The sequence below is a fragment of the Poromitra crassiceps genome (assembly GCF_964638095.1).
Source record: "Poromitra crassiceps genome assembly, chromosome: 8".
Classification (NCBI taxonomy): Eukaryota; Metazoa; Chordata; class Actinopteri; order Beryciformes; family Melamphaidae; genus Poromitra; species Poromitra crassiceps.
In genome coordinates, this window is record NC_139629.1 from 24,388,098 (window position 1) to 24,406,031 (window position 17,934).

General features: G+C 44.0%; 1 protein-coding gene across 2 annotated transcripts; it reads right to left on the reverse strand.

The window, feature by feature from the left end:
• Positions 1-60: 60 nt before the first annotated feature.
• Positions 61-12,414, reverse strand: trim23 (tripartite motif containing 23). Of its 2 annotated transcripts, XM_083640988.1 has the most exons (12): positions 12,296-12,414; positions 10,667-10,829; positions 9,400-9,521; positions 9,036-9,314; positions 8,414-8,596; positions 7,511-7,726; positions 5,860-5,994; positions 5,640-5,693; positions 5,259-5,388; positions 5,045-5,155; positions 3,890-4,014; positions 61-2,140 (listed from the first exon to the last, which is right to left on the reverse strand). In XM_083640988.1, the coding sequence occupies exons 1-12, from the start codon at positions 12,392-12,394 to the stop codon at positions 1,961-1,963; spliced, it is 1,797 nt and encodes a 598-aa protein (XP_083497114.1). In that variant the 5' UTR covers positions 12,395-12,414; the 3' UTR covers positions 61-1,960. The 2 variants fall into 2 exon arrangements, with proteins under 2 accessions (XP_083497114.1, XP_083497115.1); XM_083640989.1 differs by lacking the exon at positions 5,640-5,693.
• Positions 12,415-17,934: the final 5,520 nt, after the last annotated feature.

Below are 17,934 nucleotides of genomic sequence, written 5' to 3' on the forward strand. Positions count from 1 at the left end.
TGCAGCAGAATCCAGTGGTGTGGTGTTACCATCAAGAAATAGCAACTAACCTGTCAGTCAATTAATTTTATTTTACAGCATCACATTAATTATGAATAATTTACAAAATCCATTATCAAGTCCACTGGTAACAAAGGTTTTCATGTGCGCTGTGCTTCTACATGTTTCAAAAACAAATTTCACTAATTGAGAAAGTATGGAAAGGCTTTTCACACATGCTGTTCTTTTTTTAATGATACGAGTATTATTACATGGCAATGAGAAAAATTAATTCAAAACCAAATGATGGCTCCTCAATAACTAGCAGAAGACGGGTGTCAGTGTTAAGGTTAATGCTCGACTAAATTTCACATCTACATTTGATACTGAAGCCTGTTAAAGGTGTAACGCGTCATAAGCACTCCAGACATAAAACAGGACTCATGAGATAGATGGGTTTCACAAGAAGATGGTTTCACAAGACCTTTTTGCAGTGAGGTTAATACTTGGGAGTCTACTAAGAAACAGCAGATAGTTCATTTTGCTTCCAAATGAAAAGGTGTATTGAGGCAGCGGACAAGTGCATTCCACGAATCCTGCGTGCAAGATACTCCACAAAATGGAGGCAGAATTGGCGCATATATACTCTGCATTTCTCACAGCAGCCTCAATTCAAAGTAACGTCCCCCTTCCCACACATAAATAAGTTCAGTAAACTGTTTGTTCTGTAACAGAAACACTACATTCAAACCGAAACAACGTACATACATCGACCCAAAACCCGACTGGTGTGCCATGTCAAGACCAGCTGTGGCATTAATTAAATAAGCTCATACGCTCAATAACTTGTACTGAAAGATGCAAAGTGCTCCCCATAAAACATCGATTCCTATTGCTTACATAAGACATCAAGGCAGGGTGAGAAGAACGCAGCCAAAATCACCACATTTCACCATTCGTCTAAAACCATAGAGCAGGCATTGATCTGGAGGCAAGCCCTCTGGCTTAATTTACTCCATGGTGAATATATACTGAACTGAGCAAACGTGTCCATCTCAACTACCTGCAAATATACTGGATTTCACTGGAGGCCATCTGTGAATAGTCATTTTGTAATTCTCACTTAGAAATATTATCTTGTGCTGTCCAAGTCTATGAAAGAACAGAAAAGGTACATAGATGACACCGCCTTTAAAATACAGACTAGTATGCATTTATGACCCCTAGGTAATAAGATTACTGTCACACGGTGGTTATGAGTAACATATGGGATACAAAATACAGATACAATTCACTTTGTCAGGGCACAAGGAGCTTTTCTACCATTTTACCGGACTTAAGTCGACTAACTATAGATGCCAGATGCTCATCTCCTAAAAGGGTTAGTGAGAAAAAAGAAAGAAATGTAAGTAAAAGTAAGCAAGGTGTCAGATCGTGTCAAGCTGCCTTATAAACTCAGCTTTGTAGTGTGGGGGTAATGTAGTCTTAACAAGGTTCATATGTCTCCAAGAATCCTTATTTTTGTTGTTGGGCCAGTGAGCTCACTTCCTGGAGGTTAGGATACAGATGGATGGTGATGGGGTGAAGGCGGTAGGACAGACTTCGCCAAGGCAGCTTCTCACATTTGTTGTGATGTCATTTCATTCCATGCGCTCACTTCTCCCGTTCAATGCAGCTGGATAAAGAATGTTACTTTTGTTTTTTTGCGTGCACCCACGACGTTCATCACAATGGTGAAAGCACAAGGAGAGATGGGGAGAGAGAGGGCCACTGTAGACAACTGAGAAGATCTGGTTGATGGGGTGGAAAAGGCTGGAAAGCTTAAAGCCAACCGTCTGGATGCCTGCTCATCTGAAAATTAAGGGGTTGGATGTAGTGAGAGAACGGGTGGGGGAAGGGATCTCAGGTCGGGGGCTTGGTAAGTTAAGTCATCGCGGAAGGAGTGAAGACCAACAGAGCGATGAGGAGGGGGGGTTGACGTTTAGGCTACGTCCAGTACGCCGGCGGCCACCAGCTGTCTGGAGAGCCAGTCCAGGCCGTCGTGGAGGCCCGTCCCGCTGCGGGCGTCACAGCCCTGGATGTGCCAGCTCCTCCCACAGCACAGCTTGTGGAGGCTCAGAAGCTCCGTCATCTCCTCCACAGACACGGCCCCGGGGACATCCTGCACAGCCAACAACATGCATCTCTCAATAATATGAACATCCTGCACAGCAAATATCTTACTTACCTAACTTTCATATTCATTAGGGCTGTGGCGATTCACTTATCTCCCGATTCAATACTATCACGATTCTTGGGTGCCGATTCGATTTATATTGCGATTCTTAAGTATTGCGATTCTACGATTATTGCGATTCGATATTACGATTTATTGCGATTTTTGTTTATTTTTTTCTTTTATTTTTTCAGTTTGTTTGCTTTTTTACACTAGATTAGAACATGGGAAAAGTTGAATCATACACTAGAGACTGTATATTATATATCATGAGTAGGGCTGCGCGATATAGTTAAAAACAGGGGCGGACTGGGATCATAATTCAGGCCAGGCATTAGATACCAAGCAGGCCAGGCTGATATGGGCCGACGCGCGTGAAATTTGGGCCGTTTGAAGCCCAATTTGGGCCGTTTGAAGCCAGATTTGGGCCGTTTGAAGTCCAATTTTACAATGAGATGCACCCACTTTAACCCTGAAGTGTAATTATTACTTCAGACTAACTAATAAAGTAATAAAACCACTAGTAAACCAGTAGGCGGCGCCTGGCCTGCTGTTCAGTGAGTGGCCTGACTGCAAGCACCCCAAAAAAAAAAAAAAATCTTTTTTTTTTCTTTTTTCTTTGCGATTATCGATTCTGGAATCAAAGATCGATTAAAAAAATCGTGACACTAAAAATCGCGATACTTAGGTGAATCGATTTTTCCCCCCACCCCTAATATTCATAGTCATATACAAATATTCAGGGATGCACGATAAGTATTGGGCCAATAAATAATCGACCACGACCAGTAATGGGAAATGTATTATGTATTACAGTATTCTGATAATGAAATTATTAATATATATAGAAAATGAGCTGTTTACAAGCTCTCATCATGAGCTGAGAGGGAGATTGAATTTCAAACAACAAATTGTTCATAGCACTCTGAAAAGCATGTGCGTATCTGTCTGTGGTGTGAAACTGTGGAATAAATTACCTGACGAGATCAAAGAAAGTAAAAATCTTGTGCAATTCAAAAAAAAGTATAGAAACATTATTCTGGAGAAGTATAGACGTGATGGTACATAATCAGGACTTATGGGTCACTTGTATTTCCTGTAGTATGTTTGGTATTAGCTATGTATGTGTAATTATATGTGGTAGGTAGCCTATGTGTGTATAGGCATGTATGAATAATTAGGAGCATGTGCTATTTGTGTGTGTAAATCAATGCATGTATGTATCCATGTGTATGCATATGTACTGCATATGTTTACATATAACGTAAAGGAAAAAGGGTAAGGGCATTTAATAAGCTAGCTAGCTTCAGCCCTAAAACCCTTTCGGTCAGCCTTATGTATCTTTTGTTTTCTTCTGTTTTTTTTCCTATTCTGTGAATATTCTTTGCTTTCTGATCGAAATAAACTAACTAACTAACAAGGAAAACTCCTTTGGATGCCTTCAATAAAATGACATAAGGGCCAGTTTACTACAGTATATGCCTTTTGTCATTGTGTTTTATCTGCAGAGTAAGCAGCCATAGATTCTATAAAAGCCTTTATTTTTGTATTGAGTGATGCACTTTACTTCTAATAAGCTTCTAATGTCTGATTTGACAGATTATGTCAAAGCATTTAATTGGAATTATTAGGCAAAATGCTCTGTAAAAGCTATGACTATGTCATTTGTTCTGGCATGGGGTTTTTGTGCAGTACCTGCTTGTTCGCGAAGATGAGCAATAAGGCATCTCTCAGCTCCTTCTCCGTTAGTAGCTTGGCCAGCTCACTGTGGGCCTCCATCAGTCTGTCCCGGTGACAGCTGTCGATCACAAACACCACCGCTGCACACGTACAAGAGACAGCAAGGAGAGGTTCAACTCAAACCGCTCAGTGATTTTCCAAAAAGACAAAACCAGTCACCATTCAGTGAGGTTAGAAGTCATTAAATGCCCCCTCCATAAATTTTAAACATTAGGCTTTGCCGCCTTTTCACACTACATGCTCTTCGCCTGGGGCTATTTAAGCCTTGGGCTAAGATAGCCCCAGGCTAACTTAGCCCCATTTCACACTGGCAACTTTTAGCCCTGTGTTTAAGATGGAAAGTTGGGTCCTGCTCCAGAGCAGGGCCGGCTAGCCTGGGCTGAAGCGGGGGGTTAGCCCACTTTGGAGTGGGCCAGGATTGTGCAAGTGTGAAAGCTTTCTTAGCCCCAGACTAAGAAACTGGCTTAACCCCGGCTAAGTGTAGTGTGAAAAGCCCTATAATAGGCTATTATGCTGCAAAGGTTAGCAAAGTCAGAAGTGTTCTATATTCTGTTAAAAGAAAATAATCTTGTGAAACTAGGGTGATAATCTTGGGGAATAAAGAACAAAACAAGATAATTTTCCAAACAGATATTCACCCAGTTTTATGTTATTTTATTTTTTAGATATTTTTACGGCATCTCTGCTTTACTAGACAGTACAGTTGTTAGAGACGGGGATTGGGGAAGAGAAAGGGTTGATGATGACATGTGACAATGGTCCCCGCCCGGGCCAGGCTCCAGATCATCACATTTAGTTTGGTCAGTGTGGATATATAATGGGGGAGTATGTCAGTGATATATATATATAAAGACAAATTGGAAAACATTAATAGTTCTCACACCATGTATTATTTTGTTGTCATGACATGTAGTTTATATTTTTTGATTCAATAGTGTTGTGGTGCCTTATCTTGATTTGTTGTTTGTGAGGTAGCGGTTTTGTATCACCTGCACAAATGAGCGGTTTTATTTCTTTCCGTGGTTTAACATTGTGTAAATCATCTCTAAGCTAACCAGCTATCTATGCTAATCATCTATGCTAACCAGTAGGTGGAGCATTGGCAGATACCTTGTGTGTTCAGGTAGTAGTGTTTCCAGAGAGGCCTGAGCTTATGTTTTCCACCCACATCCCAGATGGTGAATTTCAAGTTCTTGTATTCAACCGTCTCCACATTGAAACCTTGAAGAAACAGAACGGAGAGTTAAAAATAATAATAGTGAAGAAACCCAAAGAAAACAATACAACATGATTTTTTTTTTGACATTAGTATGAATGTGCATACCGATGGTTGGGATGGGCTGCATGAACTCATCTTGTTTCAGCTTGAAGAGGATGGTGGTTTTTCCAGCTCCATCCAGTCCTAAAGTTACTACACGGATCTCCATCTTTGGACCAATGTGGACCCGGTTGTCCTGCAAAACACAACATTTTGTGACTGTAGTGCCACCTACTGGAACAAACTCAAGCCCTTTACATTTGACAGAGAAGTTTCAATGCAAATGTCCAAGCAGCTGCACTGAGGAGTAAACATGGTGTGTGTGTGTGTGTGTGTGTGTGTTGTGTTGTGTTGTGTGTGTGTGTGTGTGTGTGTGTGTGTGTGTGTGTGTGTGTGTGCAAGGAGAGAGAGAAAAAGCCTCGACCACAACCAACCACCACCACTCACCCCTGCCCACACTGCACCAAAGTATGTGGATCGCGGATCGGCCTCCACAGCCATCTGAGGACCCACAAGTAGACGACCCAAACAGAGGACAGTCATACTCGCTCCGAGTGACCGCCGATGATGATGATGATGGTGTGTGTGTGTGTGTGTCTGCGCGCGTCTGTGTGTGTGTGTGTATCTGCGCGCGTCTGTGTGTGTGTGTGTGTGTGTGTGTGTGTACCTTAGTGAAGGTGACGGGGATGCCAGCGTCCAGCTGGATGTGATCTGCCAGCTCAGTGAACTGGTGCTGCTGCTTCTGAAGTGTCTCCAGCAAGCAGTTGATCTCCTGCTTGGCCAGCACAACTCTGCAGTCGTCCTGCAACAGAACAGGCGATAACAGTTAAATAAATAACCCTGCATTGCACGTACTGTATATTGTTTCCAGTAAAATAACCCCCTTATTCCAAATATTTCCTTTACAACTGATACAAACTTGAAATATACACAATTAAAACAACAATTCCAGTTATTTTCAACCTGGGCCTTATTTTCATATTTTTATGCCATCATGACGATTGATTGTGTTACAAATGTTGTTATTTACTTCACTGTAGAACTTCATGTAGCTTCCGGTCCCCTGGTTTCAGTATACATGCTACAGCATGCGCTGGGACGCGTCATCAGTGATGTTGACTGGGGTCGTGGGGTGTTTCGGGTCTGACAACATCATACACGCCCAGTAGACCCAGCCGAGGCCGATTACGACCCCGACCCGCGTCCCAGAAGCAGCCGCTCACGGATCAGCCTTCCTACTCTGTCTGCAACGTTGCCCGCGGAAGGGTTGATCACGCCCAATCCGCTGCAATAGAGTTTAGTGCTACACCGCAGTATTGTAAGACCTTCGGTGCATGGAGGTCTAACGCCCTGTGGGGTGATTCCAGGCCGGGCACCTCCTTCGTCTCACCAGAACCTCCTGCGGAAAAAGGCAATCCTACCATGCCGTACCATGGGCAGGGAGGATGCCTCAAGGAGGCCTGTGCGCTGCACGTCATGCACCTGCGGCGAGCACCTCGCTCTAGCCTGAAGGACCCCAGGCCGCGCCGATGTTTACGCAGATTTTCAGGAGGCTGATCCGTAGCGTTTGTGGATTTCTCCCTCACGAGAGAGCCAGGCTGGGGTGCTAAAACCCATCCCGTACCGGATGCCGTCTCTCCGACCGTCAACTGTCTCTCCAGCTTGTCACCAAACTATACTTGGTTGTCACCTAGTCTATTCCTAAGTGTCACTGGCCAGGGGGAGCCAGGATTGTAGGTTTCAGTATACATGCTACAGCATGCGCTGGGACGCGTCATCAGTGATGTTAACTGGGGTCGTGGGATGTTTCGGGTCTGACAACATCATACACCCTCGCCCAGTAGACCCGGCCGAGGCCGATTACGACCCCGACCCGCGTCCCAGAAGCAGCCGCTCACGAATCAGCCTTCCTACTCTGTCTGCAACGTTGCCCGCGGAAGGGTTGATCACGCCCAATCCGCTGCAATAGAGCTAGTGCTACACCGCAGTATTGTAAGACCTTCGGTGCATGGAGGTCTAAGGCCCTGTGGGGTGATTCCAGGCCGGGCACCTGAAGCCTGGTAAAACTCTCCTGATAACATGAGCTGACATTTTGCTTTGCTCTACATATCAGTCTGTGTTTCTCGCAGCCCATAAAATATATAAATGCAAGCACTCTCAATGACCTATGTCTCTTTATGTCCATTTTCAAGGCCTTGATTTCCTCCCTCAAATTCACAAACCTTCAAGGATTTCAAGGACCCGTGGTGACACCGTGACATCCCAGGACGTATCAGTTTAACCTAGACCTAGCACACAGTGCTCGTCAGCTCTCCTACCTGTTGCAGTGTCTTCTCGCAGTGCAGGCAGGCAGTGGAGACCTGCGACAGGAGGATGGTCATGTCCTCCTGCTGCTGCCTGAGCCAGATCAGCCTCTCCCTGACGTGAGCGTCCACCACGCTCAGAGCCATCTCCTCCTGCCGGCACAGCGTCTCATGGAGGTCGGCGAAGTAGGCCCGCACGCAGGAGCGCGCGCTCTCTGCTGTGCCTGGGACCTGGTCAACACATAGACAAGATGTTAAGGATGCATGATATATCGGCAATCATATCGGTTTCGGCCGATGTTTTTTATATATCAGTATCGGTCCAATGAGCAAAATAATAGCAATGTTAATATCGCCAGTGTATGTGAGAATTGTTTCAATTGTTGGGTCTAAAATAAAGAGACTGGTCTTCTACCTGCTCTATTTGTAAAGCGGCTTGAGATACGTCTTGTTATTATGATTTGGCGCTATATAAATATAAAATTGATTGATTAATTATTGGTATCGGCCAAAATTGTCATATTGAGAGCCAGGAAACAATGTGGTACTTCTATGATTCATGGGCTTTTCCAAATGTTTTGGAAATAAAGAAAGACATGAGTGCTTACATGTGTTTTTCAGTGTGTACAAAATTGGATTATCATGGAAACCTATTTTTAGACAGATCATATCGACTGAATGTCACTGATGTCAGTGAGTACATTTCAGTTATTGACCATAACAGCAATGTTAATATCAGTGTCAGCCAACATTTTCACATCGGTGCATCCCTGTGATAGAACAAGAGCAAAAAGATGCTTTGGGTGTCACCAGTTATTGCAGAAATGACACATCAGATATTGCTGGAGAAATAACATGACTCCTTCAGCTGCATTCAGATCATTTTCAAACGGCTTCTTAATGCATTTCATCTCTCACATGTTCGGTGTGCGCCATGCCAATCCCGTCCTCCACTATCTGCTCTCCTCCCTCGATCTGCTGTACGATTCCCACCAGCTTCCGCGAGTACTCGGACACTTCCTCGGTGAAGGTGCGGATGCAGTGGGCCATATCCAAGATGGATGCACGGATCTGATTCGCTTCAGTCTCCAGAACTGCGTGCTGGAAACAGAAGGGGGGGGGGAGAAACTGATCATGTCTCTGGTTTGATTGCAAGAGCAAATCAAATATGAAACATGCTTTGAACAGTGTAGGAAATAAAATAAGAAAATGGGGGGGGGGGGGGGGGGGGCATTTACCAAATTGGGGTGCAATTAAAAAAAATAGTAATTAGTGCATAAAGTTGCTAAAGCGTAGTGTGAAGAGCGCTGTTTGTGTGTGTTCTTCATCGTCTTCTGCTGGCAACCAACTTGCAGGTGCCGAGTGTGTTAAGAGATGGAAATGGAATTTTAAAAAATTAACGAAAATAAAGATGATCAAAACCTTGGGGGCAATCTTCCCCCCTCGATCATGGTTTTTAGGGGCATTCTGAAATTTATTGGGGCATTTTTGCCCTTGCCCCTGGCTAATTTGCTATGCTGGCTTTGAGCTACTTTCATACCTTATGGCCCTGGTGCTTGCCATACTCCTTACACACACAGCACATGAGTGGGCCGGACTGGCAGGGCTCCTCCAGACAGACAAACTCGATGGCGTGGACCTGGTGCTGCGGGCACAGGGTCTTCTCGTGAGGCTTGTCGGCCAGGGGCACGCGGCGGTGTTTGGCCAGGGTGCGGGTGGAGTGGGTGAGCTGGGAGCACTCAGCACACAGGTGGGTGGCGCACACAGTGCAATACATGGAGGCTGTGTGGCTCTCGTCCTCGTCACATCGGATTATACACTAGAAGAAAAAGTTTGCGTGAGGATGCTGTGTCACTTGTCACAGCCTATTAGGCAAAAGCAGAGTAATATCCCAAAGGTCTTACTTCTCCCATGCCCCTCAGGGCATCCTCCGCCATTCCTGACTGGTTGGTGGCGCCATTCTGGAGTCGCTCCAGGAGCTCAAGCAGAGCAAAATTCTTCTTCAGACCCCAAACTCCTGAGTCACCTGAACAAATTAGAAAAAAGAAAAACAGAGATCAAGACACAATGACACAGAATTGTAAAGATGTTCACCTTCAATAAACAGTATCTATGAGTCAGAAAGAAGTGAAAACCTACACAAATTTAAATATTGCAATATAGTCCCGCCCAAATATCGTAATATAGGATATTATCAACTGTGAGTGGGGGCTGGGGCTGTAATTCCTTCTAATTTCAAAGGGTAAATAAGCACTGCACAGCTCCCAGCATTAATACATTTAAAAGTACGACTGAAATAAAACTCTGACATAGACCAGAGGCTAAATCACATAAAAAACCATTGTGTAAAACATTGTAGTTACACCTTTATACCAGCAGGATTTCATAGACCAGACCAGAGGCTAAATCACTTTAAAAAACGGTGTAAAACATTGTACACTGTAATGCTCAAAGCTTGTTCATACTGGGCAGGGCTGGTCGAACTCAGGCCTGACTGTTGACCACCATATTATCCCTTTAATTAACAGTCAACTGAGTGGGTTTTCACACCTTGAGATTACACATTTGATTACCTTGCAGCTGCACATCAAACTAATCATAATAAAAAATAGAGGCACTATGTACTAACTTTGGTCTCACTTTCTTTTGTCCCAGAGTGCCCTGATAACGTAAAACAATATGCAAAAGGACCTAATCTGACTCCAAAAAATAAATGCAGAAAAACTGGCAGAAGGTGAGTACTTTTTCATGGTACTGTACTGTACTATCCACTTCATATCAGGCTGCCCCTTGCTGTGAACAAGTAACCTGTTGTGTAGATTCAAGATTCAAGATTCAAGATTTTTATTGTCACTCCGTGGTACAAGTATCACGTGTGAAATTCTTGTGCTGTGGACTCCGTTTACAACATAGTACAAATATAACAGGGCATATGAGTGCAAAAACAACAAGAGACACAACAAGCAATAAGGCAGTACAGTGATAAGACAAGTCAGAGACAGACCCCACAGCTGGGAATCGAACTCAGAACCTCTGACATGAGAGGTGAACTAGCAAGGAGGCTAAAACCCATGGTCTGTTGCTAGAGCATCTCTTGAGGTCTCGAGGAGTGACGTCGTTTACTGACTGCACAGCACTACCAGCTGGCTAATGTTACACAAGGACACTCACCCAGCTCGGTGACCTGCCTGTCGAAGGGGCAGCGGACCGCTCTGCCATGGAGGGGCAGCCGGGTCAGACAATCATGGCACACTGTGTGACCGCAGAGCAGAAGACGAGGGACCTTGTCCCCTTGGAGAGAGAAGACGTCCTCACACACACCACACTCAAGCACCTGCAAATGAATACACAATTTGATCAGTTGATTAGTTTGTCAAGATTTCAAGATTCATTTTAATAGCCATAGTGAATAATCAGATTACAAACGAGGAATTTGACGTAGTGCAAGTATGCAGTGCAGCGATCGCATCAATAGCAGAAGATGGACAAAACTGAAAACAATTTCAAATGATAAAACATTGTGCCAGGCTTTTCTGTCAGTCACCGAGTCCTAACAGAGAAATACTCAATAGCTGCCATCTTTCACAGTTTTTGTGTTAATGCCGCCTGAGTAAATTAGACTATTAAAGACATATCCAACATCACATTTTCATAATTTCAATATCTATGATGATCAGCTACCTATTTGACGATGTAGAAAATGGTCCATAATGGCCCACCATCAGGCCTGTTCTTGGGGCAATTGACGCCCACGAACCAAGGCGCCAATGACGTAATGATGATGACACCGCCGTGACATCATCGATGATGATGTCAGAGTTCACCTTGTGAGGTCATCGGTGATGTCAGAGTTTCCCCTGTGAGGTCATCAGCGAAAGTCAGATGGTCTAGGCTGACTGTGATGGCAGACGCGACTTTATGAGGTCACCGATGATGTCATACCTCCCCGGACGTTGTGACATCACCAACGATGTCATACATCGAATGTGGGGGGGGGGGGGGGTTTACAAGGTGTTGTTCTGCTATGATGTGTATGGTCCTATTCCCCTTTCTGCAATCTGTAAGCTCTGTACGCGGCTTCTGCCTTGCTCCTATCTGCCTGATATTTCATTAAAGCTTGAAAGACATCTCTGTGGTTCTAACCGATCACTGCCCGTGAGCCCTTACCTAAGATCCGGCAACTTCACACAAGGCAAGCACCCAAACTTCCTTACAGACGATATGGAGTCTGTTTCCGTTTCACTGCTGTTCAAGTAATTACGATGCTACAAAAACCTTAACTGGTAACTTCTAAGCTGTTCGACACTCCTTGGTCGCTTGCTCCTAGTTGAGGTTCATACACTATTCAGAAACGGCATGCACAAGAAATGCCAACGTTTGAAATTGTCAAGTGAAGTTGTTGCTAACGTCTCTGCTCTGAACTCAGTGCACCTCTGCTCTGAACTGGCACAACAGCGACAGAGCTAGCGATGGTTACCCACCACAATGCTAGCATGTTGCGCGCAGGGCAGGGAGGCACACAGGCCAGGCGTGGCCCGGGCGGGATTACGCAAATACTTAGCCAATTTTACATTGTAATAATTACATGGTTACGTCGTAGCAATTCTTATGATACAACTTTTATAGGAAGTGTTTTTAATTGCAGGCAGAATTACTGTTTGGCACTCGCTGACGCCAACGCAACCGCATTCACCCAAAGTCAGAAGCCACGAAAGCAGACCTGTGCTGTCGATCGCTCTTGCGAGCTGATGACGCAATACAACCATAACAAACGTTAAGATTTGTTTATGTGATATTAACCTTGACTGTGCCTCCAGATGCCCCCCTCCCGTGTCGAACACACGGCTCCATCGTCGCTGCGGCTCCCTGCTTGTTTATCCTGTCTGCGGCAGCGGCCATTCTCCCACTGCAGCCAGAGAGGAGCGACACGGCGAGAGAGAAATGTCGCGTTTACTTCCGTGTTTGCTTCAATACAGAGAAGAACTGACAAGAACGCACACGTTGGATTTCGTCATCGTATCCCAACATTGAGCTCCCTGGTAAGATACGGATAGTGTAACGCATTATTAGAAGTATCTTATTTCGCCATCATTTGGCGAAAAACAATCAAACTTTTCACATTAGCAGTCGCTCCCAGTATGCGCATGCGTGGTATCACAATGTTCGAAACCAAGCCAAGAACAGTGACCACAGATACAGAGAGCACTAAATTTGCAAGAGTGAAGACAGTACATTTTCCATTCAGCTTTTAGGCACCCATTTTAATTACAGTGTCTATATTTGCCTGAACGAATTATTCAAGGAACTGTAAACTTTCAGTATTACATTAGTCGTTACTGTAGAGCACTGAACTTGGGGGCCTATTGAACAGATTTATGAATACGTGATACTTCATTCTTTTCTTTGTCAACTTATTTAACTCATATAGTAACAGACTGGGACAATAAGTAGCCTAATTAAGTAGGCTAAGTCACTGTACAATGAAAGTAGCCTACAATGAAAATATGTTTGGAGCAGATCCATAGATGCCAGTGTCAAAAAACCCAAATACACACCCCAGATACATGACAATGACAAGACACAAAAACAGGCAAAGCAGAACCACACTGCGCACACAAATCAACAATAAACAGCCCAGTCTGTATCTGCAGTCCGTATTTGCACAGTCCATTCCATATTGCACAGTCCATATTTGGAGTTCATTGTTGCACACATCATAATCCATATTGCACAGTTCACTCAGTATTGTTGCACACATCATAATCCATATTGCACAGTTCACTCAGTATTGTTGCACACATCATAATCCATATTGCACAGTTCACTCAGTATTGCACAGTCCATATTGCAGTTCATATCCCTAATTCACAGTTCATTTGATATGTTTGCACAGTTCATTTTGCATGGTTCAGTTTACATTGCACAATTCCGTTCTTATTGCACAGTCCCGTTGGAATCATTCATCCATCTTCAATGGTGGAATTAACCATTTATCAATGATATAGTACATAACTCTATAATATTTACAAAGATTTAGACATATATGTATTATCACCATAAATCGAATTGAACCATTTATCAATGATATAGTACATAACTATATAATATTTACAAAGATTTAGACATATATGTATTATCACCATAAATCGAATTTAACCATTTATCAATGATATAGTAAATACATTTATAATATTACCATTAGTAAGGACATAGGTACAGGTCAATCCACATAGGCTTTGCTTTAAAGGCCCACGTCTAACCTTCAAGGACATTATATCGAAATTACCCAACATCTGAAAGTTGCTCTTCCGAAGGCCTGGGGTGATTTTGGCAATTGCAGGGTAGGCATATAGTCGGCATCACAAACATATGGTTGACAACCGCTTATCCGGGATTGGGTCATGGAGGTAGCCGTTCCAGCAGGTGACCCCATACTTCCCTTTCCCTGGCCACATTAGCCAGCTCTGACTGGAGGATTGTAATAGAAAAATAACTGAAATGCCTTGTCAATAATTTTACTGTCACAGGATCCTGAGGCGTTCCCAGGCCAACTGGCTCCTTTCTACATAAAGGAGCAGTGGCTCGAGTCCGAGTCCTTTGCGGATGACTGCAGCTTCTCACCTTATCCCTAAGGGGGGTGCCAGCCACCCTCCTGAGAAAACCCATTTCAGCCGCTTGTATCCGCGATCTTGTTCTTTCGGTCAAGACCCGTCCTTCATGACCATGGGTGAGGGTAGGAACGAAGATCGACCGGTAGATCGAGAGCTTTGCCTTTCGGCTCATCTCTCTTTTCATATGTGCGGTGAAGTGAACACAATACTGCTCCCGCTGCTCCGTTTCTCTGGCCCATCGCCCGCTCCATTGTCCCCTCACTCGAGAATAAGACCCCTTGGAATCAGATTTGCACAATTCGGTGCAAACACCTCCACCGTGGAAGGGTGGTGCTGTTATGAAGGGGGGGGTTGGCGCTGTGTGTTAAAAGCTGTTCCTTGGCCTGGTCATGCGAGGCGGGCACGCAGGGCTCTGTAGGTCGTGCGAGGCGACCATGCAGAGCTCTGTAGCGCTTGCCAGATGGCAGAAGGGTGAAGATGCTGAGGCCGGAGAGGGTCGGGTCCCTGCAGATGTTGGCGGCTTTGCAGATGCAGCGGATCCTGTAGATTCTGTCCAGTGTTGGGAGCTTTGCAGTCATGTGTGAAGAGGGCGAATAGGAGGGGGCTCGGTAGGCAGCCTTGTGGCACTCCGGTGTTTACTGTTAGGGAGGAGGAGAGGCTCTTACCCATGCGCACAGTTTGTGGTCTGCTGGTAAGGAAGTCCATAACCCAGTTGCACAGGTGGGTGTCGAAGCCAAGGTTGTCTAATTTGATGGCCAGGTTATTGGGAAGGGTGGAGTTGAAAGCTGAGGTGTGGTTGTTAAACATCATCCGGGCATAGCTGTCCCGCTTCTCCAGGTGGGACAAGGCAGTAAGAAGGGCCAATGAGGCGGCATCCTCCGTTGACCTGTTGGCCCTGTAGTAAACTGGTATTGATCTAAGGAAGAGGGAATGTTGTTTTCTATGTGTGTCGAGACAATTTTCTCGAAACACTTCATAGGTATGGGAGTCAGGGCCACTGGGCGGTAGTCGTTCATGGACCTGATCGCTGTCTGTATTCAGAGTTTGATAGCCTACAGATGATATGGAAAATGATGTACACTAGTTAAGTTTTGTATATAAACCACTAGTTTACAGACTCAGTTCATGCTGGAATGATGTATTTGAGATTTGTCTTTAAAGCCCTCCGCCCTGTTTATTTGAATCATAGCTGAAAAATGCACCGTCACAACTCAGGTTTACACATTAGACACTGAATAAACATGCTAACTTATTAGGTAATATCCACTTTCTTTTACTGTGTTGCCATCTGGTGTTTATAAGTGGTGGAAATGGCCAGGATTTACTGTGGGGACCCTATTTAGGCTGGGGGGGGGGCCCTATTTAGGCCAGGACCACACCCTCCTTTAAGATGAAAGATAGTCAATTAATACAACTTTTAATATAAAGAACATTTCTTTATTATCCTTCATCTCTCCCTTCAGCTCCATCTCTCATTATCCAGCTCTCTTGATCCATCCTTCTAAACCAGTGGTTCTCAATGTGAGACCAGGTGGTCCCCGAAAATATATCAATTGTTAGACTTCAAAACATTACTTCATTACACAAAGATAACCTAATTAGAGACTGTAGAAGAATGGCTATTTTGATCATAGTAAGTTCTAGGGCTGGGTATTGGCAAGGACCTCACGATACGATACGTATCACGATACATGGGTCACGATACGATTGTATCACGATACATTGCGATACAATACATATTGCGATATATTGCAATACTCTACATAATTTACTGAAAATTAAATTTGCTGTGTACCACCCAGGTAGTGTAATAATATCACTTTATATTGATAACTTAGTGGACAAATTGAGTCAAAACTACGGAGTGTTGAGTGTGTTACTGAACGCACTGTAATAAAAAGTATTCTTATTGTGTCACTGAACACACGGCTGTGCAAAAAATCGATATGGCGATATATACTATACGATACTTTTCTGAAATAACGATACAGTATTGCGGAAAGAAAATCGCGATATATTGCCGTATCGATTTTATTGCACAGCGCTAGTAAGTTCACTGTTATCTCTCGATCAACAATACAGATAGTCAAGGAACTCTGATTTGGGTCCGAGATACACTGTATCATCAAATGGGGGTCTGTGGCCCTATTGAGTAAATTAGGGGTCCGTGATATGAAAATGGTTGAGAATCACTGTTCTATACTGTCCTTTCTCTTCTCCTCTCTTGAAAGAACCAAACGCATGCATGGCCAAACAGTAGCGTATTAACACATTCACTGCCAGCCTTTTTTTTTTACTGTAGGTAGGTTCTGCCAGAGGGTTTTTTTGAGGATTCTGGCTCATTTTACAAGAGCCGAGGATTATTTTCTGCTTGGAGTTTGTGAACACAAAGTTCACAAAAGTACTAATAGAATGTGTGCTTTCTCTGTCTAAAAGAGTTAGTTTGTAGAGTTAGTAGTTATGTAGATATTAGCCGTTGAGTACAGCATGGTTTCAGCGTCTGAGAGTGAAAGCTGAGATAATCGCAGTTTTGTGAAATTCAATCAAACAGGCAGAACAGTCACTTTAACCATTTATTTTTGGCATCAGTGAGAGATCAGACATCTAAACAATATAGTTCTGAACGCCCTCTCCTTCAAACTCCTCCCTCCGTGGGCGTGTCTGGTGGCTTTCAGCCTGCGTTTGTCACAAGCGAGTGTTCTGCTGCTGCTGCTGCTGCTGCGAGTTTGAGCAGCCTCCCTCCCTGGCAGCGAGTGTGGATAGGGCTCACTTGTTTCTTGGGTTTGAGAGCTTTGATGAAGCTTTGTGCGATTCTAGGCTTTATGCTGCGTGTTTCAAAGTGTGTTTTCCACCCAGTCTATTTTTGGAATCCCCCACCGCCAGCTCCCAGCGCGATAATGCGCGAAAGTGAAAGCGTTTTCGCCAATCCATTTTACAGTAGAGAATGGTTTCCTCGCGCGTTACCCTACAGTTTTGGCTCTGATTTTCCTAGTGTGGGGAGCACTATCGCCACTTAGTGGGTCCGTGGAATGGGTTGTACACGTTCGCTGACTCCAATATTTTTATAGGAGACGTGGGGAGCGTTGATCCACGTCCCACCGTCAAATTTTTTTTTTTTTTTTTTAAGCCGAGATAACTCGTCCTTGGCAGTGAACCGTTGGATTCTGTAAGCCGAGATAACTCGTCAATGGCAGTGAACGTGTTAAGCATGATTTTCTTTTTCATTTTTAAAAAGTGTTGGGGACAGAATCTGGATTTTCAAAAGACATGTCCCCCCATCCCTAGTGGAAATTACGCCTATGCGTCAACTGTCTGAAAAGCGAGTGAGTCTGAAAAATGAGTGTCAACAACTCTAAAGAACACCTTTGATATAAATGTTGTATTCCTTGCTGCCAGAGGACAAGATGTCCTGTTGATAGGAAGCTAATCATTAAAATGAAGCAATCATTCATTGACAACTTTAGGTAGCTGTAAATGACCCCCCCCCCCCCCCAATATAAATTAGGCTATAGCAGTGCAATCACATAGTGTATAGTCTGTGTTACACAGACTATACAAGGGCAAACTAAGTATAAACTGATAAGATACAACAATCTTGATTACATAGACTGTGTAATCAAGGTCGTTGTATCTTATCATATTGAGCTCAGGTTTCATAATACATTTGGCACTACATGCAGTCCTTGGCAGTGTCCAAGTCAATAGGATTATAAAAAGTTGTTTGGATTGTGGTGTTCACGACTTTGGAAGTGGACATTTTCTGAAAACTCCGAGTTCACGAGTTCGTGTGCACAAGTGTGGCCCCTAAAAGTTGAGATACCCCGTCTC

Excerpts from the sequence above, each read along its gene's own strand:
- trim23 (XM_083640988.1), bottom strand. The coding sequence starts at position 12,394 with ATGGCCGCTGCCGCAGACAGGATAAACAAGCAGGGAGCCGCAGCGACG. Across the intron at positions 5,694-5,859 it reads TCCCCGTCACCTTCACTAAG|ATGGCTGTGGAGGCCGATCC; the intron begins GTACACACACAC and ends GTGGGTCCTCAG. Across the intron at positions 4,015-5,044 it reads CTACTACCTGAACACACAAG|CGGTGGTGTTTGTGATCGAC; the intron begins GTATCTGCCAAT and ends GTACGTGTGCAG.